Here is a 27,805-nt window from a genome sequence, read left to right as displayed (position 1 = left end):
ACTTGCAGCTGAGGCTCCACTGACCCCATTGCCCCACTAGGAAGGAGGTGCACAAAGCCTCCTCTGTCCTGGCTGAGCTGCTGGGAGCCAGAGGCCTGACTGTCTCTCCCATGGGTCAAGGCCCAGCTCCCTCCCTAGAGGAGGGAGGGATGCTCACTGGGAGGCACCCGCTGGGAGGCACCATGCAGGGCCCCAGTACAGGGTACCGCCTGGTCCTCTCCCACAGCTGGGAGGGGCCAGTACTGAAGGCAAGAGTCAGGCCAGTGGGCTGGGAAGTCATCCAGCTGGCTGCTCAGCCTGGGTTGCACATGCCTTCCTGTTACAGCCTGGGCAGGACAAGCTGTGAGAACACCTTCCTTGCCCCACACCTCTGCGCCTCTGGGTAAGTACCTGCCTGCCCTTGGGCTGGGGGAGCCTGTGGACTGATGGTGAGGGATTCCTGAGTTTATTCTTTTCTTGCCCAAGCACCTGCTCCCTTATCCAGGCACCGGTATGCCCACAGTTGTACTTAAACCAGCACCCAGATTGCATCTGCTGACCTAGAGAGGTCAACCAACCTGGGGGACAGGGACAGGGTATGGGGGAGACAGCAGGCAGGTGGCTTTGTGGGTAGGTACTCCTGCCAGCCAGCCCATGAGGAACTCTGGGTACAGACAGTCTCCTTCTCCACAAACCTACCTAAGCCATAACATCACCTCACCTCCTCTGCCCCAGCGGCACCCGACCACCGGGGAAGGTATAAGTTTCATAAGGGGGAGGAGTCCTCTGGCTCCAACAGAAGGCTGAGGAACCCTAGGATCAAGCCTGGAGTTCTGGAGTGGGTGGGTGTGTATCTGGGGATATTTGGGGCAGCATCCTTGCTCTCCTCCTCTTGGGCTTCACTACTGATTCCCAAACTGCTCAGTCTGTTGATGTCCTTTTTCACACCACAAGAGGAAGGAACAGCCCTGCAAAGCCCAGAAAACTTCCATCATCCTCATCTTCCTCCCCCAGCAGCCAGCAGCACAGACTATGTCTGTGACCAGTGAGGAGACAGCACCATCCCTGACCCAGGAGATCCTCAGCCACCTGGGCCTCGCTAGCAAGGTAGGGCCTGCCAGGGATAGAGAAATCCTACCTAGAGCAACTCAGAGGCTGTGAAGGGGGGCAGGAAAGAGAGGTATGGGTCCAGGCAGTGGTGTACCTGGTAAAACACACATATTATAGTGCGCAGGGACTCAGGTTCAACCCTCAGGTCCCCACCTGCAGGTGTCTTTCTTTTTCTCTTCCTTTCTATTTCCTCCTCCCCCCTCAAATTTTCTCTGTCCTACAGGAAGGAAACTTCATGAGCAGTGAAACAGTGCTACAAGTATCCCTCTCTCACTCTCCCCTCCCCTCTCAATTTCTCTGTCTCTATCCAAAATAAATAAATTTAAAAATTTTTTTTTGAAAAGGAGGGCCAAGCAGTAGTGCACCCAGTTGAGTATATAGGTGACCATGTACAAAGACCCATGTTCAAGCCCCTGGTTCCCACCTGCAGGTGTCTCTCTTTTTCTCTTCCTTGCTCCCTTCTCAATTTCTCTCTGTCCTATCAAATAAAGTAAAAAAAACAAAACATTAATAATAATAATGATGATAAAGGAAATTGAGGGACAGGCCCTGGGACTGTGCCCAGATAGGGAAATGTGGCATTCCCACCCTACCCCACATCCCCATGTTCTTCCAGGCTGCAGCTTGGGGGACCCTGGGGACCCTGAGGACCTTCCTCAGCTTTAGTGTGGACAAGGATGTGCAGAGGCTACTGAGAGCCATTACAGGCCAAGGTGAGCCCCTCTTCTGCTCTGGGGGTTACCTCTTAGAAATCAGGCGGTAAATCTGCAGATCCAAGGAGGCAGGAAGAAGGAACAGAGATGTTCAAGTGCTCCCGAAATGCCCAGGTCCCTGAGTGTCACTGTTGCGGCAGGTGTGTCTTATTCTTTCTCACAATACTCCTGTGAAGTAAGTCTGAGTATTCCCACTCCACAGGTGAGGAAATTGGAATGAGGAAGAAAAGGTGAAGAGCTTTGCCCAAGGTCAAATAGCTCTGGGTTCCCATCCAAGTCTTTTTTTTTTTTTTTTTTAATATTTACTTATTCCCTTTTGTTGCCCTAGTTGTTTTATTGTTGTAGTCGTTGTTGGATAGGACAGAGAGAAATGGAGAGAGGAGGGGAAGACAGAGAGAGGGAGAGAAAGATAGACACCTGCAGACCTGCTTCACCGCCTGTGAAGCAATGCCCCTGTAGGTGGGGAGCCAGGGGCTTGAACCGGGATCCTTAGCCGGTCCTTGCACTTTGCGCCACGTGCACTTAACCCGCTGTGCTACCGCCTGACTCCCCCCATCCAAGTCTTAAGCCACTTTTCCCCTGCACCCTCAGGGCCACCTGGCCCAGCACTGGGTCAGATTTGCATGTGATTCTGTCTTCTCCTAAGAACAAAGGGAAGTTGGGCTGTTATAGGCCTGGCTCAGGTCCTTCCCTGGATCTGGTTCTCTCCCATGCTGGGTGATTGGGTCCCTGGAGTCAGGGAACCCAGCCAAGCAAAACCCTCCCACCTCTCACCGTATCCTATGGCCCTGGCTCTGGCACAGGTGTGGACCACCCCACCATCCTGGCTGTGCTGACCAACTGCAGCAGGGAGCAAAGGCAGCTGGTCTCCAGAACCTTCCAGGAGCGCACCCAGCAGGTAAGAACTGGGGAGCATTGAGAGACAGCGTTGGCAGTAAGGCCAGTCCCTGGGGAAGTGGGGTGAGAGATAAAGCAAAGGGTGGGGGTGGTGGTGGCTGATATTTCAGGCCTGAAATGAGACTTAGCTGATTAGTCCTGACCCACTCCCCACATACACATCAGGAGCCCTTGCCCTCACACCTGTCTCTGTGACCCTGGGATCCTGTGTTGCAGGACCTGCTCCAGTCTCTGCAGGCAGCACTGTCTGGCTCCTTGGAGAGGATCGTAGTGGCCTTGCTACAGCCTACAGCCCAACTCGATGCCCAGGAACTAAGGGCAGCCTTGAAGGTGTCAGGAAGGGAGGGATGGGGCCAGGGTTGACTTGGAGAGGAGGAGAGGGTGGGCTGCTGGATTTGGCAGAAGGTTCCTTTACACATCCCACAATGAGCCTTTCAAATTGTCCAGTGCACTCTCTCTCTCTCTCTCTCTCTCTGGTTTTGTTTTGTTTTGTTTTTTTTACCAGAGCACTGTTGAGCTCTGGCTTACGGTGGTGGTGGTACAGTGGATTAAACTTGGGACTTTGGAGCCTCAGGCATGAGAGTCTGTTTGCCATTATGCTATCTACCCCTGCCCTTGATTTATTTTTAATGAAAGATACAGAGAAAGATATATAGACCAGGGAGTCGGGCGGTAGCACAGCAGGTTAAGCTCACGTGGCGCAAAACACAAGGACCAGCTTAAGGAGCCCGGTTCGAGCCCCAGGCTCCCCACCTACAGGGGAGTCGCTTCATAGGCGGTGAAGCAGGACTGCAGGTGTCTATCTTTCTCTCCCCCTCTCTGTCTTCCCCTCCTCTCTCCATTTCTCTCTGTCCTATCCAATAACAACAACATCAACGACAATAATAGCTACAACAACAGTAATAAAAAACAACAAGGGCAACAAAAGGGAAAATAAATAAAATATATTTAAAAAAAAAAAGAGTGGTCCGGGAGGCAGCGCAGTGGCTAAGGCACTAGACTCTCAAGCATGAGGTCCTGAGTTCGATCCCCGGGAGCACATGTACCAGAGTGATGGCTGGTTCTTTCTCTCTTCCTATCTTTCTCATGAATAAATAAATAAAAATTTTTTTAAAAGGATATATAGACCAGAGCACTGCTCAGCTCTGGTTTTTGGTGGTGTGGGGAAATTTAACCCTGGATCTCAGAGCCTTCAACAGGAGAGTCTTTTGCATAACCATTATGCTGTCTTCCCAGCCCAATTTATTTATTTATTATTGGATAGAAAGAGAAAGAAATTGAGAGGGGTGGGGGGAGATAGAAAGGGAGAGAGAGAGACCTGAAGCCCTGCTTCACCATTCATGAAGATTTCCCCCCTGCAGGTGGAGACCAGGGGCTTGAACCTGGATCTTTGCACACTGAGCACTTAACCAGGTGCACCATCACTGGCCCTGTATTCCTTCCTTCCTTCTTTTATTTTTCCTTCTTTTTTTTTAAAAGTATTTTATTTATTTATTTATTTATTTTTTTGAGAGAGAGAGAGATGCAGAGAGAGAAGACACAGAGAAACACCCGAGTACTGCTCAACTCTGGCTTATGGTGGTGGTACGGGGGAGTGAACCTGGGACTTCGGAGCCTCAGGCATGACAGTCTCTTTGCATAACCCCTACCCTCCTTCCTTCTTCTCTTCCTTTCTCCCTTCCTTTCCTTCCTTTCTTTCTTTCTTTCTTTCTTTCTTTCTTTCTTTCTCTCTTTCCTGTTCTGTTTTACCAGAAAACTGATCAGCTCTAATTTATGGTGATACTGGGGACTGAACCAGGGACTTTGGAGCCTCTGGCATGAGTGTCTCTTTGCATAACCTTTATGCTGTCTCTTCACCCACATTTTTTTAATATTCATCTATCTATATTTTAATTTTTTTTCCTATATTTGATATGACAGAGAATTTGAAAGCAGTGGTGGAGATAGAGGAGAGAGACAGAGACATCTACAGTACTGCTTCACTGTTCATGAAGCTGGGCCCCCGCAGGTGGGGGCTGGGGACTTGAGCCCCAGTTTTTGTGTATGGTAATATGTGTACTTAACAAAATGCTCCACTCCTTGGGTCGTTAAGGTTTGATTATTTGGAGCCAGTAGGTGGTGCACCCTGTAGAGGACATAGCAACATGTTTGAGAGGACTTAGGTTCAAATCCTGGTCCCCACCTGCATGGGGGAAGCTTCACAAGAGGTAGAGCAGTGCTGAAAGTGTCTTTCTCTCTTCCCCTCCTACATTTTCTCTGCCTCTATGAGGAAAAGAACAGAAAAGGAAAAAAAAAAAAAAGAACACTGGGGAGTTGGGCAGTAGCACAATAGGTTAAGTGCACGTGGCACGAAGCACAAGGACCAGCGTAAAGATCCCAGTTCCAGCCCCCAGCTCCCCACCTGCAGGAGAGTCGCTTCACAGGCAGTGAAGCAGGTCTGCAGGTTTCTCTCCCCCTCTCTATTTTCCCTCCTCTCTCCATTTCTCTCTGTCCTATCCAACAATGACATCAATAACAACAACGATAATAACTACAACAACAATACAAAACAATAAAGGCAACAAAAGGGAAAATAAATAAATATATATTTTTTTTTAAAAAAAAAAAACCTTAAAAAAAAAAAAAGAACACTGAGGTGGTCCAGGAGGTGACACATTGAAAAGCATTAGACTCTCAAGCATGAGGTTCTGAGTTCAATCCTCAGCAGCACATGTACCAGAGTAATATCTGGTTCTTTCTCTCTCTCTCTCCTCCTATCTTTCTCACTAATAAATAAATAAAATATTTTTTAAAATAACACTGACAATAGTAGAGTTGTGCAGGCATTGATAACCCTGGTAGCAAAACAAAATTAAAAAAAAATTTTTTTTAATTTGCCACCATGGTTATCACCTGGAGGTCAGTGCCAGCACTACAAACCCATTGCTCCTGGTGCTCAATTCTCATCTCTTTCTTCTGTTTTTCTTTCTCATTTTTGTTAGATAAGACAAAGATAAATTGAGAAACGACAGTGAGATAAAAGAGGGAACGATAGTTATGTGATATGTGTATTTAACCTGATGCACCACTTCCCAGCCCCCCCCCAAATATTTTGAAAGATCCATTTAAGGGGCTGGGTGGTAGCACACTCAGTAGAACACACCTGTTACAATGCACAAGGGCCTGGGTTCAAACCCTTAGTCCCCACCTGCAGCAGGGGGAAGCTTCCTGAGGTATCTCTCTTCCTTCTCCTTCTCTCTCCATTTCTTTATGTCTTTATTAATAAATTTTAAAAAATACAATGAAACAGAAAATTAAATATATATATATATATGACTATTTATTTACTTAGGAGGGTAGGGGAGAAAGAGAGGTCAGAGCATCCACTCTGACACTTGTGATACTGGTGATCAAACTGGAAACCTCTTGCTTTTAAGTCCAGTGCTCTAGCCCTTGGGCCACCATCATTATTTTTTACAGGACTCGGGTTCTGCTGAGGATGTGGCCATAGAGATCCTTGCCACCCGAAACCCATACCAGTTGCGGGAATGTCTGGCTGTTTATAAGTGCGGTAAGGAACACAGGGGAGGGAGCTCCAAGGACTAGAAAGAGGCCTGGATTATTTATGGCTCTCCTGCATGTCCTCCTAACTGGGCCATCTGCCCAAGTTCTGTCCCCCTGGCGTAGATCCCCCTGCCAGAGTTCCCCCAGGGCGGAGCCAGATGCCGTCATTATAGAAAGACAAACAATGATTTACCCTGTCCATCTGGGGCTCAGGGGATGATTTCAAGGTAATGATAAGGTTGACACTGAGTGAGACAATCCCAAGGATTCCCAGGTCACCTGCCCAGCCCTTTGCTGATTCTGCTATCACTCCACAGCTCAGGAGGGATAGAGCCTGGCAGCTGCCCCAGGGGCAAGGTAGGACCTGCCTGAGTCATGGGTGTCACCTCTCAGGCTCCTGGCTGCCACAGGCTTCGCCTACTCACTGACATCTAGCATTTACTCATCCTCCTTCAGAACTTTGATGTCCAATATTGGCTCTTTGTCTCCTTCTTCTCTTCTTTTCTTATTTAGAAAAAGAGTGTGGTTAGGGGTGGGAGAGAGAAAGGATACCATAGGACCAGAACTTTCCATATCCTGGTCCTTCCATGTGGAACTAGGGCAGCAGCTTGGGCAATGAGCTTGGAAAGGCACCCACCCACCCTACTAAGTGAGCTATTTCTCTACCCTTTCAGGAGAAATTTCTTTCTTTTTAATGTAATTATATATATTTATTATTGGATAGAGACAGAGAAATTGAGAGGGGAGAGACACCTGTAGCCCTGCATCACCACTCGTGAAGCTTTGCCCCTGCAGGTGGGGACCAGGGCCTTGAACCTGGGTCCTTGTTCACTGCAGTGTGTACACTTAACTAGGTGCACCACCGCCTGGCCCCAGAAATTTCCTTCTTCTTTCTTTCTTGCATAACTATATTCCATCTTCCCAGCCCATCTTCTTTCCTTCTTTTCCTTTCAATAGAGACAGAGAAGGCAGAGCGGTAAAGAAAAAGTGAAAGAGACCACAGTGCTAACACTTCCTTCAGTGCTATTTGGGCCAAGCTTCAATCTGGGCAGCACTTTTGGCAAAGCAAGACACTACCCAAGTGAGCTGCTTTATCAGCCAAGGAGAAAAATATTCATATATGATAACAGAAGGAGAAAGAGAACCAGATCATCACTCTGACATATATGGGGATTGGACTCAGGACCTCAGACTTTACCCGCTACACCACCTACTGAGCTGCTAGAAGAAATTTATTCTGGGAGTAATAGAACCACATAAGCAGTATATGTTCTCCAATATGGATTGGGGGGACTACAAGGCTCACATGAGCAGAGCTGGCTCTTACATATAGAATAGGAAGATTCTAGAAAGGAGAAAACAAAACATCCAACAGAAAGAGATGCCTGAATGACAGTGCCTTGATAATGTCCTCTTTGGAACTGGGATAGTGTTTATAAATTTCTTGTGAGACGTTTAGTGTCATTTCTTCAAACGCCCCCCACCCCCAATTCCAGGTTTAAGGAGGTAGCCTGTGCAGCTGTAAATACAGGTCAGTAGGCAGCCAGGGGTGGTAGATGTGCCTGAAGTCCAGTTACCTAGTGGCCTCTGACTACTTTCGATGCCATCCATCATAGCCGGGACCTCATAATACCACTTTTCTCAGACCTGTGTGACCAGCAGGTGCCTTCACTGGGTGCTGATGCCAGGGTAGGAGACTCATGTACGAACCCACAGAGTTCAACCACATGAGGCCAGTCGTCGGGCAGTTGTAAATCAGCCAGCTATTTCAGGCCAGACATCGAGGGGTAGCACAAGGGGTGAAGCACCAGCTTTCTACCCCAGATGCTCAGACAGTGCCCACCTCACTCCAGACTTCCAGGTGGAGGCAGAAGAGGACATCAGCTCAGAGACCTGTGGTGTCTTGCAGGACCTGCTTCTGGCCCTGGCCAAGGTGAGCAAGGCTGGGTGTCCCTGGTCCCCACCTGCAGGGGGAAAGCTTCATGAGTGGTGATGCAGGGCTGCAGGTGTCTCTCTCCCTCTCTGGTTCCCCCTCCCATCTCAATTCTCTCTGTCCCTAGTCAATAATAAATAAATAATATAATGATATGAATTATGAGGGCTTGAGCAGTAATGCATCTGGCTGAGCACATGTGTTATGAAGTGCGAGAGCTCAAGCCTCTCTCTGTCCCTGTCCTGCTTACAGGGGGGCTTCACTGGTGGTGAAGCAGTGCTGTAGGTGTTTCTGTTTCTCTCCTTCTCACTTTCGCTCTGTCTCTATCCAACTAAATAAATACATTCCAATATATAAAAATAATAAGACTGCTATGAAACTCAGGGCTGGGGAGACAACATAATGGTTATGTTAAAATAAAAAGACTTTCAGGCCCGAGGCACCAAAGGTCCCAGGTTCAGCCCCAGTACCACCATAAGCCAGAGCTGAGCAGTGCTCTGCTAAAAAAAAAAAAAAAAAAAAAGGGCAGGGGGAGGTGGGCAGTGGCGCACCAGGTTAAGCACATACCATACAAAGTGTAACGACCTGCGCAAGGATCCTGGTTCGACTCCCCAGCTCCCCACCTGCAGGTGTTGGGGGATCACTTCACATGTGGTGAATCAGGCCTGCAGGTGTCTATCTTTCTCTCTCCCTCTCTGTCTTCCCCTCCCCCTCTCAATTTCTTTCTGTGCTATCCCAAATAAAAATTTTTAAAGGCCATAAGAGTAGTGAATTTGTAGTGCAGGCACCAAGCCCCAGTGATAATCCTAGAGGCAATATATATATGTAAACCATCCCTCAGAGAGTCCCCCTCTTCTAGGGCAAACGTGAGAGCTACTGTGGAGTTATCGACTACCACCTGAGTGAGCAGGATGCCCAGGTGAGTGGGGCTGGGGCACAGCCTTGAACTTGGCACAGAGCATCTCAGCACCAGCAGGTTATGCCCAAGTATCCCACAGGCCCTGCCTGGTGGTGCTGGGGGTGACAGGGGCCTGACCTGTCAACTTGTGTCCTACCCAGCCACTGATTCCTCAGCTCCTGGGATGGATGGGACAGGAACTGACAGCTGTCTCCTGTCCCCTGCGGCTCTCTTGAGGTTGTTGAAATCCTAGAGAGCTCAGGCTTTTCCAAATTGGGGGACCGATGTGATTGCAGATTAGCCCTATGCTTTTTTGTTTAAATACCATAAATAGAGGCTGGGAGATAGCTCACCCAGTTGAGCACACACTTTACCATGCATGAGGACCAAAGTTCAAGCCCCTGGCTACCACATGAAAGCACCATGCAAAAGGGGAGCTTCACACGTGGTGGAGCAAGGCTGAAGTGTCTCTCCTTCTCTGACTCACACCCTCTACTTGGGGGTGAGGGAAAGTGGGAACATGCAGGCACAATAACCCAATGAAGCTCTACTGGCAAAAAAATATATAAGTAAAGTAAATACATATGTACATACATACATATATGCCAGAAGACATCTCACTTTATCACAAATATGGCTGGAAATTCAAGTCCAGGTACCACATGGGAGCATCATGGCACTGGGAGAAGCTCTATATATTTGGATTAGTGCTGTGGTCTCTTTTTTTCACTGGTTCTCTCTTTCTCCCTCTATGTGAAATGAACAGAATGAAAATGTCAGCCAGGGAGGTTTGAGATCAAGCATTCACAAGATCCCGGTGCTAACCCTACCCCGAAACTAAAGCATAAACAAATAAAAGCAACGAATTCATAGGCAAAAGTAACATCCCTCCCTATCCCACCCCTGCCCCATTTGCCTCATCATGGTGGATTCTGGGACTTATCCTAACATATCTCCCAAACCCTAGCCACTGATTCCTCTCCTTCCAGACACTGGAGCAGGCTAAGGGGCCCAGCATGGAGGGAACATGGGTGCTTATCCTCACCCAGCGAAACCCTGAACATCTTCGCAGAGGTAGGGGCCTCTCCTCTCCACAGCTGCTGACTCACTTTGGCTGAGGAAGCTGGGGGGTGCTCTCTGAGATGCCTCCCTTTCACCCCTATTTGCCTCCAGTGTTGGAGCTATACCAACGGTTCACGGGACAGGAGCTGGAGGATACCATCCGGGACCGCTTCCTCGGAGCCACCCAGGTGGCTCTGCTCAGCCTAGGTAGGGGCCCACCTGAGGGTGGGTGTGGGGGGAGACGGTCAGATGGATGACATGGGACTGTGGTCTTTGGATGGGACTAGCCTTTCTTCACCCTCCCTTCCCTCGTGCTTACAGCCTCCATCATCAGGAACACTCCGCTATACTTTGCTGAGAAGTTGCATCAAGCGCTCCAGGTAAGGGAGTAGGGGCATCTTTTCCCTTCTCTGAAGCAAAAGAAACAAACGAGCTGGAGAAATAGCTCATTTGGATGGTGTTCTGCTTCGCCATGTGCAGGACCCAGGTTCCAGCCCAGTCCTCACTGCACTGAAAGAAGCTTCAGTGCTATGGTCTCTTTCACTCTCTCTGCCTCTCTGTTTCTCTCCGTCTAAACAAACAAAACAGCCTCCTGGGCTATAGAGAGGAAGTTCCATGTTGCTATAACAATCTCACATTTACATTCAAGAGTGTGGAGCAGCAATTCTTGACTCTCAGGCATTATGAGGTCCCATGTTCTATTCCCAGCATTTCATATGTCAGAGTGATGCTCTGATTCACTCTCCTCTCTCAGTGATAAATAAATACACCTTTAAAAAGAAAATAAGTGGTCCAGAAGGTGGTGCAGTGGATAAATCATTGGACTCTCAAGCATAAGGTCCCGAGTTCAATTCCCAGCAGTACATGTACCAGAGTAATATCTGGTTCTCAATCTCTCTCTCTCTCTCCTCCTATCTTTCTCATAAATAAATAAATAAATGTTTTTTTCTTAAAAAAAGAAAATAAGGGAGTCGGGTGGTAGCACAGCAGGTTAAGTGCACGTGGTGCAAAGCGCAAGGACCGGTTAGGATCCCAGTTCAAGCCCCTGGCTCCCCACCTGCAGGAGGGTTGCTTCACAGGTGGTGAAGCAGGTCTGCAGGTGTCTCTCTGTCTCTCTTCCCCTCTATCTCCCCCTTCTCTCTCAATTTCTCTCTGTCTCTATCCAATAACAAAAAAAAAAGAAAAATAATAATTAAAAACAAAAAAGAAAAGAAGAGCTGGGCAGTGGCACACCCCATAGAGTGAACATACTCTTTTTTTTTTTAATTTTTTTTCTCATTTATTTATTTATTTATTTTCCCTTTCGTTGCCCTTGTGGTTTATTGTTGTTGTTGTTATTGCTGTCATCGTTGTTGGATAGGACAGAGAGAAATGGAGAGAGGAGGGGAAGGCAGAGAGGGGGAGAGAAAGATAGACACCTGCGGACCTGCTTCACCGCCTGTGAGGCGACACCCCTGCAGGTGGGGAGCCAGGGGCTCGAACCGGGATCCTTATGCCAATCGTTGTGTTTTGCACCACCTGCGCTTAACCCGCTGAGCTACGCCCGACTCCCTCTTTTTTTTTTTTAAGAATTTATATTTTATTCATGAGATAGGAGGAGAGAAAGAACTTTGGTACCTGTGCTGCCAGGGATTGAACTCAGAACCTCATGGCTGAGAATCCAATGCTTTATCCACTGCACCACCTCCTGGACCATGAGTGAACAAGAACCTGGGTTGAAACCCCTAGTCCCTACTTACAGAGGGAAGCTTCGTGAGCGATGAAGCAGGGCTGCAGATGTCTCACTTTCTCTCTATCTCCCCCTTCTCTCTGTTTCTCTTTGTTTCTATCTAAAAAATTAATAAATAAAAAAAACAGAGGGCGGAGGGTAGATAGTATAATGGTTATGCAAAGAGACTCTCATGCCTGAGGCTCTGAAGTCCAGAGTTCAATCCCCTGCACCACCATAAGCTAGAGTTGAGCAGTGTTCTGGTTAAAAAAAAAAAAAAAAAAAAAAAGATGTGTTGGGCCAAAAAGATAGCTCAGTAAGTAGGTCCTGTGCCTTAGTAATCGTGGGACCTAGACTCAAACCCTGAGAGGGGTTGTGGCACTGGAGGTAGGTAGCTCAGATGTGATGACATCTCTCCCTCTCTCTGTCTCAGTCTCTCTCTATATATACCTGAATGAAAAAGAGGTCCAGGAGCAGTGAAATTGCATATGTGAAGCTCCCAATCAGCAAAAAAAAAAAGAGCAAATGGGAGAGTTGTGAAGTTGGGGCTGTTAGTTGACCTCCAAGAACGCTAAACTTAAAAACCTGGTTGCATGTACAAACTGTTGTATTTACTGTTGAATGTAAAACATAAATTCCCCAATAAAGAAATTAAAAAAAAACCTGGTTAAGAGCACACACTACGGTGCACAGGACCCAGGTTCAAGCCCCTGGTCCCCACCTGCAGGGGGAAAGCTTTATGAGTGGTGAAGCAGGGCTGCAGGTGTCTCTCTGTCTCTTTCTTATCTTCCCCTCCCCTCTCAATTTCTTTGTCTCTATCCAATAAATAAAAAGATTTTATGCCCTGTGAGAAAGAATATTGTTTTTTTTTCTTTTTTCTTTTCTTTTTCCCTTTTGTTGCCTTGTTATTTTTCATTGTTGTTGTTGTTATTACTGTCATTGTTGTTGGATAGGACAGAGAGAAATGGAGAAAGGAGGGGAAGACAAAGAGGAGAGAAAGACAGACACCTGCAAACCTGCTTTCAACACCTGTGAAGGGACTCCCCTGCAGGTGGGGAGTTGGGGGCTTGAACCGGCATCCTGATGCCGGTCCATGTGCTTTCCGCCATGTGTTCTTAACCCGCTGCACCACCACCCGGCTCCCAGGATATTGTTTTTCATGACTGATTTATTAACACACAAGAGGGAGGAGAGAGAATCAGAGCATCTCTCTGGCATAGGCAATGTTGAAACAGAACTAGGGACCTCATGCATGAAAGTCCAATACTCTGCCCACTTTACTACTGTTGTTAAAATTCGGAGGCTCTGGCCGGGCTGGCTTGCTTCACGGGCAAGTATTTTTTTTAGGTACTCTTGTGGGCAGGCTGGCACATACGGTCAATTAATAATTCATGACAGGTAATCCCAATTAGCCCTATAACATCAGATAGTCTCAGGGCCAGCAAGTTCAAGTTGGCTCACCAGGTAGAATACGTGCCTTGCCATGTGTAAGTTCCAGATTCAAGCCACAGCACCACAATACTAGGGGAAGCTCCATTACTGGGGTGTTTCTCCTCTCTCTGCCTGAATAAAAGAAAAAGCTGGAGCTGGTAAAATAGCGTACATGGATAGTGCACTGCTTTGCCATGTGAGCAGCCCAGGTTCAAGCCTGGTTCCCACTGCATTGAAGGAAGCTTTGCTGCTGTGGTTTGTTTAATTCTCTCTCTGCCTATCTAAAATTACATAAAGAAATATGACACATGATAGTTGGACAGGAGATTTAACTGCCATGTGCCCTTCCACTCCTCTATACTATGAGCTATACCATACATTAGTTTTTTAAAATAATTATTTATCTATTTGATAGAGACAGAGAGAAACCAAAACAGAAGGAGGAGATAGAGAGGAAGAGAGACACCTGTAGCACTGCTGCACTGCTTCACTGCTTGCAAAGCTTTCCCCCTGCAAGTGAGCACTGGGGGTTTGAACCCCAGTCCTTATGTATTGCCGCATGTATGCTCCAACAGGTGCACCCCTACCCAGGATTCATAAGGTTTTATTTCTTTTTTTAAAATTTATTTATAAAAAGGAGACATTGACAAAACCATAGGATAAGAGGGGTACAACTTCACACAATTCCTACCACCAGAACTCTGTATCCCATCCCCTCTCCTGATAGCTTTCCTAGTCTTTAACCCTCTGGGAGTATGGACCCAAGGTCATTGTGGGATGCAGAAGGTGGAAGGTCTGGCTTCTGTAATTGCTTCCCTGCTGAACATGGGCATTGACAAGTCGATCCATACTCCCAGCCCGTCTCTCTCTTTCCCTAGTAGGGTGGGGCTCTGGGGAATCAGAGCTCCAGGACACATTGGTGGGGTTGTCTGTCCGGGGAAGTCTGGTCAGCATCCTGCTAGCATCTGGGAACCTGGTGGCTGAAAAGAGAGTTAACATACAAAGCCAAACAAATTGTTGAACAATCATGGACCTAAAGGCTGGAATAGTGCAGATGAAGTGTTGGGGGGTCCTCCATTTTGTAGATAGCTGTTGGGCTAGCTTCGCAGGTGGGAGAGAGAGACGACCAGGGACTCATGGCTGAGTGGTACACAGTTCAGTCTTTATTCATGTGGAACACAGCACAATCTAAGCTATCTCTAATCACAATCTTGTCCTTATATACCCTGAGGCGAAGAGTCAGGTCCGAAGAGAATGTACGTAGGATACGGGGTGGAGAGAAGGAAAAAGCGTGCAAAACAGTGAGGATTAAACCAATGCCCTGGAGGCAGGGTGGTGCTTAGTTAACAGTGGTTCTGTAAATAGAATACAGTGTTAAGCAGGGGGGATTAAACCAATGAAACAGAAGGGGTCTTTGAAGCAGAATTTAGAAGCATACCAACAGGTAGCTAGTAGGCATATTTAAGTTATATTCCAAAGGGCCTGTAGCTATAATAGTTTTTTTTTCCCTGAGTCTGAAATCTGATATGCAGGTGGATCCAAGTTATTGTCTGGGGAGATGATGCCATAGCTGGAAAAGGACCAGAAAGCTGGATCAGGGAAGAGAGTAGCTCCCTAATATGGGAAAGGGGTATAAGTATTGTTGACTGTAAACCCCATCGATCTGACTTGGTCTTGGGCCCATATTTAGCTTAGGAGCCTGTGTGACCTCTGCATCCCTGTAGATCTGAGCTCACATTCTGTGGTCATGAGTAGGAGCATTCCAAGCTGCCCCAATATTGACCCATCTTTCTCAAGTGTAGCATAGAGTATGTTGTCCATCCTCCCTTCGAAGGATGGAACATTGTCTACCATTGTTGATCCAAGTTGAGGGCAAGGTCTTATGGGGGGCCCACAAAGGGGTCTATTGTGTTGTTCCTGATAGAGATGACTGGTAACAATGGAGAGAGGGATTTATTTGTGGTCTAGGCCCATCATGTCTGTTTAGGAATCTCAGGACTCCCCGAATAGGGCCCCAGCTGATGGGGTGGGCTGATAGTGGCTAAAGAGTCATCATTAAAGTATGCCAGTCTCTCGCCCTTATTCAGCTTTTGCAGTCCTTGCTTTGCTAAGGTTAGCTTTGGAATGAGTGAGAGAACTGTAATAAGAAGTAGGTGAGGAGGGTATCTAAGTCCAATTAGATACTACTTCATTAGGAACTTTATACTGACTCACTGCAGACCATTGTGTACTTTTGCTTTCAGGTATATATTTTACCCTAGTTTTTTTTACATATTTATTTTATTTATTTATTCCCTTGTGTTGCCCTTGTTGTTTTATTCTTGTAGTTATTGTTGTCATCATTGTTGGATAGGACAAAGAGAAATGGAGAGAGAAGGGGGAAGACAGAGAGGGGGAGAGAAAGATACCTGCAGACCTGCTTCACCACCTGTGAAGCAACTCCCCTGCAGGTAGGGAGCCAGGGCTCAAACCGGAATCCTTATACTGGTCCTTGAGCTTTGTGCCACATACGCTTAACCCGCTGCACTACAGCCTGACTCCCATATTTTGCCCTAGTTTATGGATACATGTGAACATATGCTCTACCTTACAGGACCTGGTATATATCTAGGTTTTGGGACTTTGTTAGGAAGTAAGCCACCTGGAAGGGAATTAGAGAATACTATGAAAGGAAAGGTCTCACCCGAGTAATGAGAGTGAAGGGTTGACATTCTACACCTGAAGTCTCTGGACACAGTCTGAAGTGAAGCATGCTGAGGTGGTACTTGTTGTGTTGATTAGGTTGGGATTGGCGGATGCAGTATTATTTGGTATGAATTGAAAGAAGCATGCAGAAAAGTGAGCCCCACCCTAGAGCTTCCAGGACTGGGGGAAATATAGGCTCTATAGAGGAAATGTGAAGTTCCTGATGTCTTAGGGTTCAAGAAGACAATAGAAGGTTATTGTTATAATCACATTATTTGGTAATTGGGTTAACTTTGAAAAATCCCTTTGTTAGGATTTGCTGTATCATACACAACATCACCATAATTTATGTCCTTTGACATTATTTGTGTATAGCTAAGCCACTGGTTGCTTCTGTTCTCCCTGGTCTAGGCTTTTGAGAGAGTCAACATACCAAAGACTCAGCACAATTTGTAATAGCTAAACCCTGGAAGCAACCCAGGTGCCCAACAGATGAGTGGCTGAGAAAGCTGTGGTATATATACATAATGGAATACTATGCAGCTATTAAGAACAATGAACCCTAGGGTGGTGGTAGATAGCATAATGTTTGTGCAAACAGACTCTCAAGCCTGAGGCTCCGTCAAGTCCCAGGTTCAATTACCAACACCACCATAAGCCAGAGCTGAGCAGTGCTCTGGTAAAAAAAAAAAAAAAAAAAAAAGAACAATGAACCCACCTTCTCTGACCCATCTTGGACGGAGCTAGAAGGAATTATGTTAAGTGAGCTAAGTCAGAAAGATAAAGATATGTATGGGATGATCCCACTCATAAACAGAAGTTGAGAAAGAAGAACAGAAAAGGAAACTAAAAGCACGATTTGACTAACTCTGGAGTAGGGCACCAAAGTAAAAACCTGAGGATGAGGGTGGATATTCGGCTTCCCGGGACAGCAGGGGGTGGAGTGGGTGGGATGGGACATAGTCTTTTGGTGGTCTGAATGGTGTTTATGTACACTCCTATTAATCTGTAGTCATATAAATCACTATTTAATTAATATGAGACGGGAGTGGTCCAGGAGGTGGTGCAGTGGCTAAGGAACTAGACTCTCAGCCATGCGGTCCTGAGTTCAATCCCCTGCAGCACATGTACTAGAGTGATATCTGGCTTTTTCTCTCTCCTCCTATATTTCTCATTAATAATAATAAAATCTTAAAAACAATATGAGGGGAAAAATTGATTGTATGTCTCAAACTTTTTAAAGCACAGACTGAGTCTTTTTAATCTATAAGGTTTTATTTCTAAATATCTCTTTCATTTAGTACATATGAGAAAGAAAGGTTAATTTATTATTATTATTTTTAAAGAATTTATTTATTTATTTATTCATGAGAAAGAAAGGAGAGAGAGAAAGAACCAGACATCACTCTGGTACATGTGCTGCCTGGGATTGAACTCGGGACCTCATGGTTGAGAACCTAATGCTTTATCCACTGTCCCACCTCCTGGACCACTATTATTATTTTTTTATTCTCACCAGAGCCCTGCTCATATCTGGTTTACAGTGGTGCTGGGGATTGAACTTGGGACCTCAGAGCCTCAGGCATGAAAGTCTTTTGCAAAACCATTATGTTGTCTTCTCAGCCTGAAAAAGGAAGTTTCATATGAGACAGAGAGAAAAGTAAGAACACCACTGTTACATGATTGCCAGGGATCAAACCAAGAACTTTAATCATACAAATATGATTCATTGCCAGTTGAGTCATTTCCTGGTCACTATATATATATTTGCAAAATCATAGAGAACAAGAACAGGGGTATAATTTCACACCATTCTCACTACCTGAGTTGTATGTCCACATTCCCTCCACTGGAAACTGCAGTGGTTCTCCCAAGGTGATAGATATGAGTTGACTATTATATATATGGTAGCTACAGAGAGAAACTAAAAGAGGCAAAGGGGAGATAGAATGGGAGAAAGACTCCTGCAGCTCTGCTTCACTACTTATGAAGCTTTCCCCCTGCAGGTGGGGACTGGCTGCTTGAATCTGGGTTCTTATGCATTTTAGATTGTGTGCTCAACCAGGTGTCCCACCACCCGGCCCCCCTGACTATTATTTCTATAATTATCTATTTTATATATATTTCCCATTTTTCTCCCATCCAAGTACTAACCAGGCCCGACCCTGCTTAGCTTCCGAGATCGGGCGTGTTCAGGGTGGTATAGCCGTAGACTTTATTTCCCATTTTTCTGTTGTCTTGCCTTCTCTTGCTTTTCTTTTTTTCTTTCTTCTCTTGTTTTCTAAGCCACACTTACACCTATTATTACATCTATCTGTCCTTCCTTTTTTCTTCTCTTTCAGTTGGAGTTCAGAGCCCTCTAGTCATCTTTCCCTAACATTTCTCCCCACTGGGTATGGACCAAAATTCTTTTTAGGGTACAGAAGGTGGGACTTCTAGCTTCCATAATTGCTTCTCTGTTGGACATGGATGTTGGCAGGTCGATCCATTCCTCCAGCCTGTTTCTATTTTTCCCTAGTGGAGTAGGGCTCTAGAGAGATGAGGTTCCAGGACATAGTGGTGAGGTCAGCTACACAGATAGTTCAGGATGGGATTAGAGCACCTGCAACTTGGTGGCTAAAAGGCAGTGTCATTTGTTATATCCAAACCGGTATTAGGTTTATGGGGTCTGGCCTCAAGTTAGGGAAGAAATAGGCCTAGGATTTTAGTGGGGTCTAAGTTAACCTCAAGTTTTACATATCTACTTGTTTGATGATTATTTTTTTAATTTTTTAAAAATTTTCTGTTATTATCTTTATTTGTTATTTATTGGATAGAGACAGCCATAAATTGAGAGGGAAGGGGGAGATAGAGAGGGAGAGAAACAGACACCTGCAGCCCTGCTTTACCACTCATGAAGCTTTCCCCCTGCAGGTGGGGGACCAGGGGGCTCAAACCTGGGTCCTTGTGCACTGTAACATGTGCGCTCAACCAGGTGTGTCACCACCTGGCCCCTGATGATTCTACTAAAGGTTATCATAGGGACAATAATTGCCCTTTAGTTGATAAATATCTTTTGTCAGTATATCTCTTGGTCAATTGCATACAGTGTTTCTTTTAAAGATTATCAAGTGGTGAAAGTAATGCTGATGCTGTCAGAAGAGATTAAGAGATATAGCTGACGGAGCTGGGCAGAGGTGCACCTGGTTGAGCACACTTTACAATGCACAAGAACCCAGGTTTGAGCCCCAGGCCCCCACCTGCAGAGGGAAAGCATTATGAGTGGTGAAGAAGTACTGCAGGTGTTTCTCTGTCTCTCTTCCTCACTATCTCCTCCTTCCCTCTCGATTTCTGTCTATCCAATAAATAAAGACAATAAAACATTAAAAAAAGAAAGAGAGTTATCTTTTTAAATTTATTTCTTTATTATTGTATAGAGACAGAGAGAAACTGAGAGAGGAAGGGGAGCTAGGAAGAGAGACAGAGAGACACCCGCAGCCCTGCTTCACCACTTGTAAAGCTTTCTCCCTGCAGGTGGGAACTAGGGGCTTGAACCCGAGTCCTTGTGCACTGTAGTGTGTGCTTAACCAGGTGTGCCACCACCTGGCCCCTGAGAGATATCTTTCTTTTGTGTAGTTAGTTGAGTAGATATCTAGTGATTGAGGGAAGTGAGGTGGGGGTAGGAGAGGAGGGTGTAAAGGCCTAAGAAATAAATATTGGATTAGAAAATTGATGGTGCATTCGCTAGGTCATTCTTTTTTTTTAATATTTATTTATTTATTCCTTTTTGTTGCCCTTGTTGTTTTATTGTTGTTGTTATTGATGCTGTTGTTGTTGGACAGAACAGAGAGAAATGGAGAGAGGAGGGGAAGACAGAGAGGGGGAGAGAAAGATAGACACCTGCAGACCTGCTTCACCACCTGTGAAGTAACTCCCCTGCAGGTGGGGAGCCGGGGGTCTGAACCAGGATCCTTATACTGGTCCTTGCACTTTGCGCCATGTGCGCTTAGCCCATTGCGCTACTCCCTGACTCCCTTTTTTTTTTTTTTTTTTAACTTTTTATAATACTTGGAGTGTCTTGAGTCTTCTTGGAGTGGTGGCACCTCTTGGTCTTGGTCACCTTCCGTGTTATGTCCCCACCGCCAGGATATGCTTGTCTTTCAGATTTGGTCCCTTGGCATATGAATGTTTTTTTTAAGTTTTTAAAAATATTTATTTATTCCCTTTTGTTACCCTTGTTGTTTATCGTCGCTGTGGTCATTATCGTTGTTGTTATTGCAGTCGTCATTGTCTAGGACATTCTACTAGACTGCTGAGCTTTTAGGTCTAAGTCTAATCAATTTTACTTTGAGGTATATAATTGTCCCTAACTTATGGATACATCTATACATATACCCAGCACCCTAGACCCTAGCCCATATATTTAGGATCTGTAACATTGTTAGAGAATATGCCGTTTGAAAAGGTAGTCCCATGTATTAGCTATTTTTTTCAGAAAATGATTTTATTTATCTGTTTTAGGAGAACACTGCTCAGCTGTGTCTTATAGGGATTGAACCTGGGTCCATTGGTAGCTTAGGCATGAAAATATTTTTTAATATTTATTTATCCCTTTTGTTGCCCTTGTTGTTTTATTGTTGTAGTTATTATTGATGTCGTCATTGTTGGATAGGACAGAGAGAAATGGAGAGAGGAGGGGAAGACAGAGAGGGGGAGAGAAAGACAGACACCTGCAGACCTGCTTCACCGCCTGTGAAGTGACTCCCCTGCAGGTGGGGAGCCGGGGGCTCAAACCAGGATCCTTACACCAGTCCTTGCGCTTTGCGCCATATGCGCTTAACCCACTGCACTACTGCCCAACTCCCAGGCATGAAAATATTTTACATAACCATTATACTGTCTCCCCAGCACCCTTCCCCACTTTTTCAATGATCTCTTTATGAAAGAAAGATCACAGCATGACTGTGACATATGTGGGTGATAGAGCTCAAACTCAAGGCCTTTTACACTTAAATCCTGTGTTCTACCAATGAGTCATTGCCACCACCTCCACCCTTGCCAACTCCCAGTCACACCACACATGTTTTTTTTTTAAAGACTTTATTTATTCATGAGAAATGATAGTAGAGACAGAAAAAAACAGACATCACTCTGGTACATGTGCTGCCGGGGACTGAACTCGGGACCTCATGCTTGAGAGTCCAAAGTCTTCCTTACCCACTGCGCCACCTCCCAGACCACCATACGTGTTCTTCACACCCAGGGCCACCTTTTATCACACTGGTTAGCTTTTGGTCTACACTTGTCATACTTCAATTGGCCACTTGGTTTTGAGTAATTTCACTAGCAGAATCTAGTCATTCTGCTCACTGAGATAGGTTTTCTATTAATATAACTGTCCTCCAAGATTTATTCATAAAAAGAGAGAGAGAGAGAAACCTCAGTAGTTATCTGTCATTTTGGCAGAAGGAATGATTCTTGTAACATGCACTTAACTATGTGTGCCACCACCTGGCCCCAAGAATGATTCTTGTATACTTCATAAAGCCATCATGATCAGTGACAGCTATTCAAAAAATAGTACATAGTGGCACCGTGGATAAGGTATTGGATTCTCTAGTATGTGGTCCCAGGTTCAATAAGCCCTTGCATTGCATGTGTGAGAGTGATACTCTTGTGTCCACTCTCATTAATAAATACACATTTTTAAAAAAGCAACCCCCCCCCCAGGCTGTGAGTTCCCAGGTTCAATCCCTTGTATCACCATAAACCAAAGCTGAGAAGTGCTCTGGTAAAACAAACAAAACCAAAACAAAATGGAACAAAATACCTAAGGGGAAAGATGTATTACAGGATCCACATTCTTTTCTATTATTATTATTATTATTGTTAACCTCTAGGGTTATTGCTGGGGCTCAGTGCCTGCTATGAATCTACTGCTCCTGGTGGCCATTTTTTCCCCATTTTATTGGATAGAACAGAGAAATTGAGAGGGGAGAGGGAGATAGATTGGGAGATAAAGAGAGACACCTGCAACCCTGCTTTACCACTTGTGAAGGATCTGCTTGCAGGTGGGAAGCCAGAGGCTCAAACCCAGATCCTTGAGTAGGTCTTTATTCTTAGTACTATGTGCATTTAACCTGGTGTATCACTATCTGGCCCCTTTATTTTTATTTTTATTTATTACCACTGGGACTCAGAGCCAGAACTACAAATCCACCACTCCCAGTGGTCATTTTTTTCCTTTTTATTTTTATTTTATTTGATAAAGGCAGAGAGAAATTGAGAGGGGAAGAGGAGATAGAGATGGAGAGAGACAGCTGCAGACCTGCTTCACTCACTACTCAAGTGTTTTTCTCTTGCAGGGGGGGAAGGTGGGATCAAACTCAGGTCCTTGTTTTTCTCTGGTTTATGATGGTGGGAGATTGAGTCTGACACTGACATCTTGGAACCTCAGGTATGAAATGTTTTTCAGAACCATTATGCTATCTCCATGGCCCTACAGGACCCACACTGTTTAACATAAATGCTAGATTTTCCTTAGACGTAGCAATTAAATGTCTATTTTTCTGAAATCAAAAAAATTTAAGGAAAAAGTCAGGGTACTTCTGTGCTGTCTTATGAACAATATATAGACTTCACTAGAATATTTGCCTAGAGAAAATGACTTTTAGTTAATTTTTTAAATAGAGAAGAGGCAGAGAGAGAGAGAGAAGAAAAGAAAAGAAATCACAGCAGTGAAGCTTCCTTCAATGCAGTGTTGGCCAGTTTCCAGCCTGAGTCATGTACATGGCGAAGCAGTGCACAATACAGCTCAAAAATAGCCTTCTGGGAAGGCACGTTCCAGACAAATTTGGGACAGTCTGAACCATAAGATACATGTTCACTATCAAGATCCTGAGAAGGTACATTCTCATGCTTCAAGCCTATAATAGGTTTGTTTTATTTATTTTAAAATTTAATTATTACTTTTTTTTTAAAACCAGAGTACCACTCAGATCTGGCTTATGGTGGTGTGGGGGATTGAACCTGGGACCTTGGACCCTCAGGCATGAAAGTTTTTTGCGGAACCATTATGCTGTTTCCCCAGCTATTTTTTAAAAAATATTTTTTATTCCCTTGTTGCCCTTGTTGTTTTATTGCTGTAGTTACTATTGTTGTTGCTATTGATGTTGTCATTGTTGGATGGGACAGAGAGAAATGGAGAGAGGAGGGGAAGACAGAGAGGGGGAGAGAAAGACACCTGCAGACCCGCTTCACCGCCTGTGAAGTGACTCCCCTGCAGGTGGGGAGCCGGGGGCTGGAACTGGGATCCTTAAGCTGGTCCTTGTGTTTTGCACCACATGCACTTAACCTGCTGCGCTACTGCCGGACTCCCAGCTATTTTTTTTTTAAAAATTCTACTTATGTGTTTATTGAATAGAGACAGAGAAATCCAAAGAGAAAGGTAAGTGCTGCACTGTTTCACCACTCATGAGGCTTCTACCCTGCAACTGGAGACTAGGAGCCTGAATCCAGTCCTTTGTGCACTGTGACACGTGTGCTCAACTGGATGCACCACCCAGCCCCTTAGTTTCTTTTTTGTCATTGCTGGGTCTTCTTCACTGCTTCAGGCTGACTCTCGCAGATAGAGTGACACAGAGCAACAAAGGGAGAACAGGAACGACACCACAGCATGGAAGCTTCCTCCAGTTCAGTGGGAGCTGGACTTGAACCTGGGTCATGCACCTGGCAAACCAGGCACACTGTCCAGGTGAGCTATTTGCCAGTCCTCAACTTAGGCTAAATACAGTGATTGTATACCAACACCTCTACAACTTTGACGTAGCCAGTGTTAGTAGAAGAGAAGAATGAGGGAGTCGGGCTGTAGCGCAGCGGGTTAAGCGCAGGTGGCGCAAAGCACAAGGACCTGCATAAGGATCCTGGTTCGAACCCCGGCTCCCCACCTGCAGGGGAGTCGCTTCACAGGCGGTGAAGCAGGTCTGCAGGTGTCTATCTTTCTCTCCTCCTCTCTGTCTTCCCCTCCTCTCTCCATTTCTCTCTGTCCTATCCAACAACGACAACAACAATAATAACTACAACAATAAAACAACAAGGGCAACAAAAGGGAATAAATAAAATAAATATTTTTTTAAAAATCTAAAAAAAAAAAGAAGAGAAGAATGAATACTAGGAAGCTATTGGCAACCTTTTCACAATTCAAAACTGATAATATGTGAAATTTTAAATAAAGTCGCAATGGGATGGGGTAGTAATATGAGTGCACCTATTACTATGTGCAAAGACCCAGGTTTGAGCCCCCTGCAAGGCAAAGCTTCACAAGCAGTGAAGCAGGTCTACAGCTCACTCTTCCTCTCTCCCTCTCCCCCCTCCAATTTCTCTCTGTCCTATCCAAGAAAAAAGAAAGAAAACAGGGGAGTCGGGCAGTAGCACAGCGGGTTAAGTGCATGTGTTGCAAAGCGCAAGTACCGCCGTAAGGATCCCGGTTCGAGCCCCAGGCTTCCTACCTGCAGGGGAGGCGCTTCACAGGCGGTGAAGCAGGTCTGCAGGTGTCTGTCTTTCTCTCCCCCTTCTGTCTTCCCCTCCTCTCTCCATTTCTCTCTGTCCTATCCAACAATGACGACATCAATAACAACAATAATAATAACTACAACAATAAAACAACAAGGGCAACAAAAGGGAATAAATAAATAAATATTTTTAAAAGGAAGAAAATAAATAAAAGGGAAAAAATGAAAGCTAGGAGCAGTGGATCATAGTGCTGGCACTTCTTCTAGCGTTTGCCGAGTGCCGGCACTGAAACCTGGTGATGACCCTGGCAGCAGTAGATAAAGGAAGAAATAAAGGAAGAAAGCGAGCAGCAGCAGCAGGTTCACAATGATAGCTCACCTGGGAGAGGGCCTGCACTTGAGCTGGTACCAGTCCTTCTCCCATTGTTTTAGTACTTCCCCTATGGTGTCTCTTTCTCTCTTCCTTATCTGAAAAAAAATTGCCTGGAGTGGTAAAGCCCCAATGATGACAATAAAGAGAGAGGGAGAGAGAGAGAGAGAGAGAGAGAAGAGAGGGAGGGGTGCTGGGGAGAAAGCATAATGGTTCTTTAAGACTTTCATGCCTGAGGCTCTGAGGTCCCAAATTCAATCCCTAGCGCACCTTAAGCCAGATCTGAGCAGTGCTCTGGTCTCTGTATCTTTCTCTTTGTATCCCTCTCTTACTAAAATAATTTTTAAAAATTTTAAATAAAGACTTATTTAGGGAAGAGACCAGAGTACCACTCAGGTACATGCAATGCTAGGGATAGAACTCAGGACCTCATGCTTGAGTCCAATGCTTTATCTATTGTGCCACCTCCCAGGCTGGTAGCAAATTTGTATCTTCTTTTTGTATTCTGAATTTGGAGCTGTCCTCCTTGGCATTCTGGAGGAGTGAGGCACTAAGCTGGAAAAACATGAGGAAGTGAGGAAGGAGACTCATCTCTCCTGCTGTGATCCCTCCCACCCCAAGTCTGGAATAAAACCACTTTCCCACCTCTCTGCTGTGACCCCCCCCACACACACACCCCAAGTCTGGAATAAAACCAGGGCACAAGGACCAGTGTAAGGATCCCACTTCGAGAAGGGGTGTTGCTTCATAAGCGGTGAAGCAAGTCTACAGGTGTCTATCTTTCTCTTTCCCTCTGTCTTACCCTCCTCTCTTTATTTCTCTCTGTCCTATCCAACAACAATGATAGCAATAACAAAAATAATAACCACAACAATGATAAACAACAAGGGCAACAAAAGGGAAAAAATAGCCTCCAGGAGCAATAGATTCGTCGTGCAGGCACCAAGCCCCAGTGATTACCCTGGAGGCAAAAAAAAAATTCTGTCCCAACTCTCCTGCTGTGACCCATCCACCCCCACCCCCACCCCAGGTCTGGGATAAAACCCCTCTCCTACCCCTTGCTCTTGCTCACCTGTCCCTCCCAGAATGCTCACCACACTGTCCAGGCCTTAGTTACTATCTCCCACCCTCCATCCCATCTGCTTCTTCTTCCTTCACCAGGAACCTGAGCCCAGTCACCAAGTCCTCATGCGCATCCTTGTGTCTCGCTGTGAGGTTGACCTTCTAAGCATCAGAGCTGAGTTCAGAAAGAAATTTGGGAAGTCCCTCTACTCTTCTCTGCAGGTGAGACTTGGCTATTTCTTAGCCCCGAGTGCTTAGTCACACAGCTGAGTATTTTTATGTCCCAGGGAGAGCCCATGGTGCTGGTGGGACTTGCCTTCTGCTACCTCCTTCTCCGCCTCTTCCTCCTCTTCCTCTTTTTCTCCTTCACCTTCCTCCTCTTTTTCCTTCCTTTGCAGGACTTTGCATGGCTCCACACCTGCATGACTCTGCCACTCCCAATGGACTCTCCCTCCTTCCCTGTTCAGTCACATATAGAAGTAAAAGAGACAAGCAAAGAGGGAAGGAGAGACCAAGAAAGAGGGATAGATACCACAGGACCACACCACCACTTGTGAAGCTTCCTCTTTGCATGGGACTCCCATGTAGTGCTGGGAGAGAGGAGGCTGAATAGAGTTTCTCAAGCATGGCAACATGTGTGCTGTACTGGTTGAGCTATCTCTTTTTACCAGAGCACTAACCAGCTCTGGCTTATGGTGGTGCAGGGGATTGAATGTAGAACTTTGGAGCCTCAAGCATGAGAGTCTCTTTGCATAACCATTATGCTATCTAGATCCCTCCACTCTCCCTCCCCCTTTTTGTGGATAGGACAGAGAGAAATTGAGAACGGAGGGGAAGACAAGAGAAGAGGAAAGACACCTGCAGACCTGCTTCACCACTTGCGAAGCGACCCCCCCTGCAGGTGGGGAGCTGGGAGCTCGAACCGTGATCCTTACACTGGTCCTTGGGCTTTGCGCCATGTGCGCTTAGCCTACTGTGCTACTCCCCAGCACACTGGCTTTTAATTTTTTTTTTTTTTTTAGAGAGACAGAGAGATGAAGCTTCCTTCAATATGGTTGGGACAAGGCCCCCAGGTCATGCACACGGCAATGCTGCACATTATCCAAGTAAACTTTTTTCTTTTTTAAATCACCAGGGTTTTCACTAGGGTTCTGTGCCTCCATAACTCCACCACTCTCAGCAGCCATTTTTTAAAAAATCTTCTCTAGATGGGAGGGGTGGGAGAGAGATGCAGAGAAGGGGCACTGCAGCACCACGTCACCATTCTTGAAGCTTCCCCCCTGCAGGCACTCTCATGTGGAGGCCAGAGTCCAGAACATTGTGGCTGGTAACATCCGAGCTCTTCCATGTGAGCTATCTCCCCATCTGATGCTGGGTCTTTCTGATACCTGACTCCCTATCTGCAGGAAACGGTGGAAGGGGACAGCCAGGCAGCCCTGCTAGCACTGTGTAGAGCTGAAGACATGTGAGACCTCCCTACCCCCACCCCATGGCATGCAAGGATCTGACATTCTCTACTGAGCCTCTTGAAGACCCATGGGACCCCAAACTGGATCACCCCTCACTGAGTACCACATGATCCAGCTTCTTGTTTTTCTGTCCTTTGTCTCTCCCAAGTGATGTCTGGCTTTGGGTGCATCAGTTGTCTTGAGGGTGGGGCAATAGGGTCTCTTTGAAAGTTTCCGCCCTTTGCGTCCGTCCCTGATCCCGGCCTGACTAGTTCTTGGATAATTTGTTCGCTTTACCAGTTGTGCCACTGCGCACGCACGCCTGCGCGCACACACTCCGCCCCACCAACCGCCTGTCTGATACTTGAATTTTCTTGGCCAGTTTCCCTGTTGTTTGTGTTCCCTGACTGAAGTTTGGGTGGAACAGGACATGGGCTGAGAAGACTTTGCTTGATGTTGGATGTCCTTTGATGTATA

General features: G+C 45.9%; 1 protein-coding gene across 4 annotated transcripts; it reads left to right on the top strand.

The window, feature by feature from the left end:
* On the top strand, positions 1–27,772 carry ANXA9 (annexin A9). 4 transcript variants are annotated; one of them, XM_060201729.1, is made up of 13 exons: positions 1–382; positions 997–1,086; positions 1,706–1,802; positions 2,606–2,700; positions 2,916–3,029; positions 6,159–6,249; positions 8,096–8,175; positions 9,035–9,094; positions 10,063–10,147; positions 10,247–10,342; positions 10,457–10,515; positions 25,980–26,102; positions 27,287–27,772. In XM_060201729.1, exons 2-13 carry the CDS (start codon positions 1,012–1,014, stop codon positions 27,347–27,349), a joined length of 1,038 nt encoding a protein of 345 aa, XP_060057712.1. In that variant the 5' UTR covers positions 1–382; positions 997–1,011; the 3' UTR covers positions 27,350–27,772. The 4 variants fall into 4 exon arrangements, 3 of the variants coding, with proteins under 3 accessions (XP_060057712.1, XP_060057711.1, XP_007531599.1); XM_060201728.1 differs by having other exon boundaries at positions 994–1,086; XR_009552570.1 differs by lacking the exons at positions 1–382; positions 27,287–27,772 and adding an exon at positions 23,552–23,691 and having other exon boundaries at positions 929–1,086.
* Positions 27,773–27,805: the final 33 nt, after the last annotated feature.

Source organism: Erinaceus europaeus, chromosome 11 (assembly GCF_950295315.1).
Source record: "Erinaceus europaeus chromosome 11, mEriEur2.1, whole genome shotgun sequence".
Classification (NCBI taxonomy): domain Eukaryota; kingdom Metazoa; phylum Chordata; class Mammalia; order Eulipotyphla; family Erinaceidae; genus Erinaceus; species Erinaceus europaeus.
This window is presented reverse-complemented; position numbering and strand designations above follow the sequence as displayed.

Coding starts and splice junctions, on each gene's coding strand:
- ANXA9 (XM_060201729.1), top strand. CDS start 1,012: ATGTCTGTGACCAGTGAGGAGACAGCACCATCCCTGACCCAGGAGATC. Junction 10,516..25,979: donor AGTTGCATCAAGCGCTCCAG/GTAAGGGAGTAG, acceptor TTCCTTCACCAG/GAACCTGAGCCCAGTCACCA. Junction 26,103..27,286: donor CCCTCTACTCTTCTCTGCAG/GTGAGACTTGGC, acceptor CCCTATCTGCAG/GAAACGGTGGAAGGGGACAG.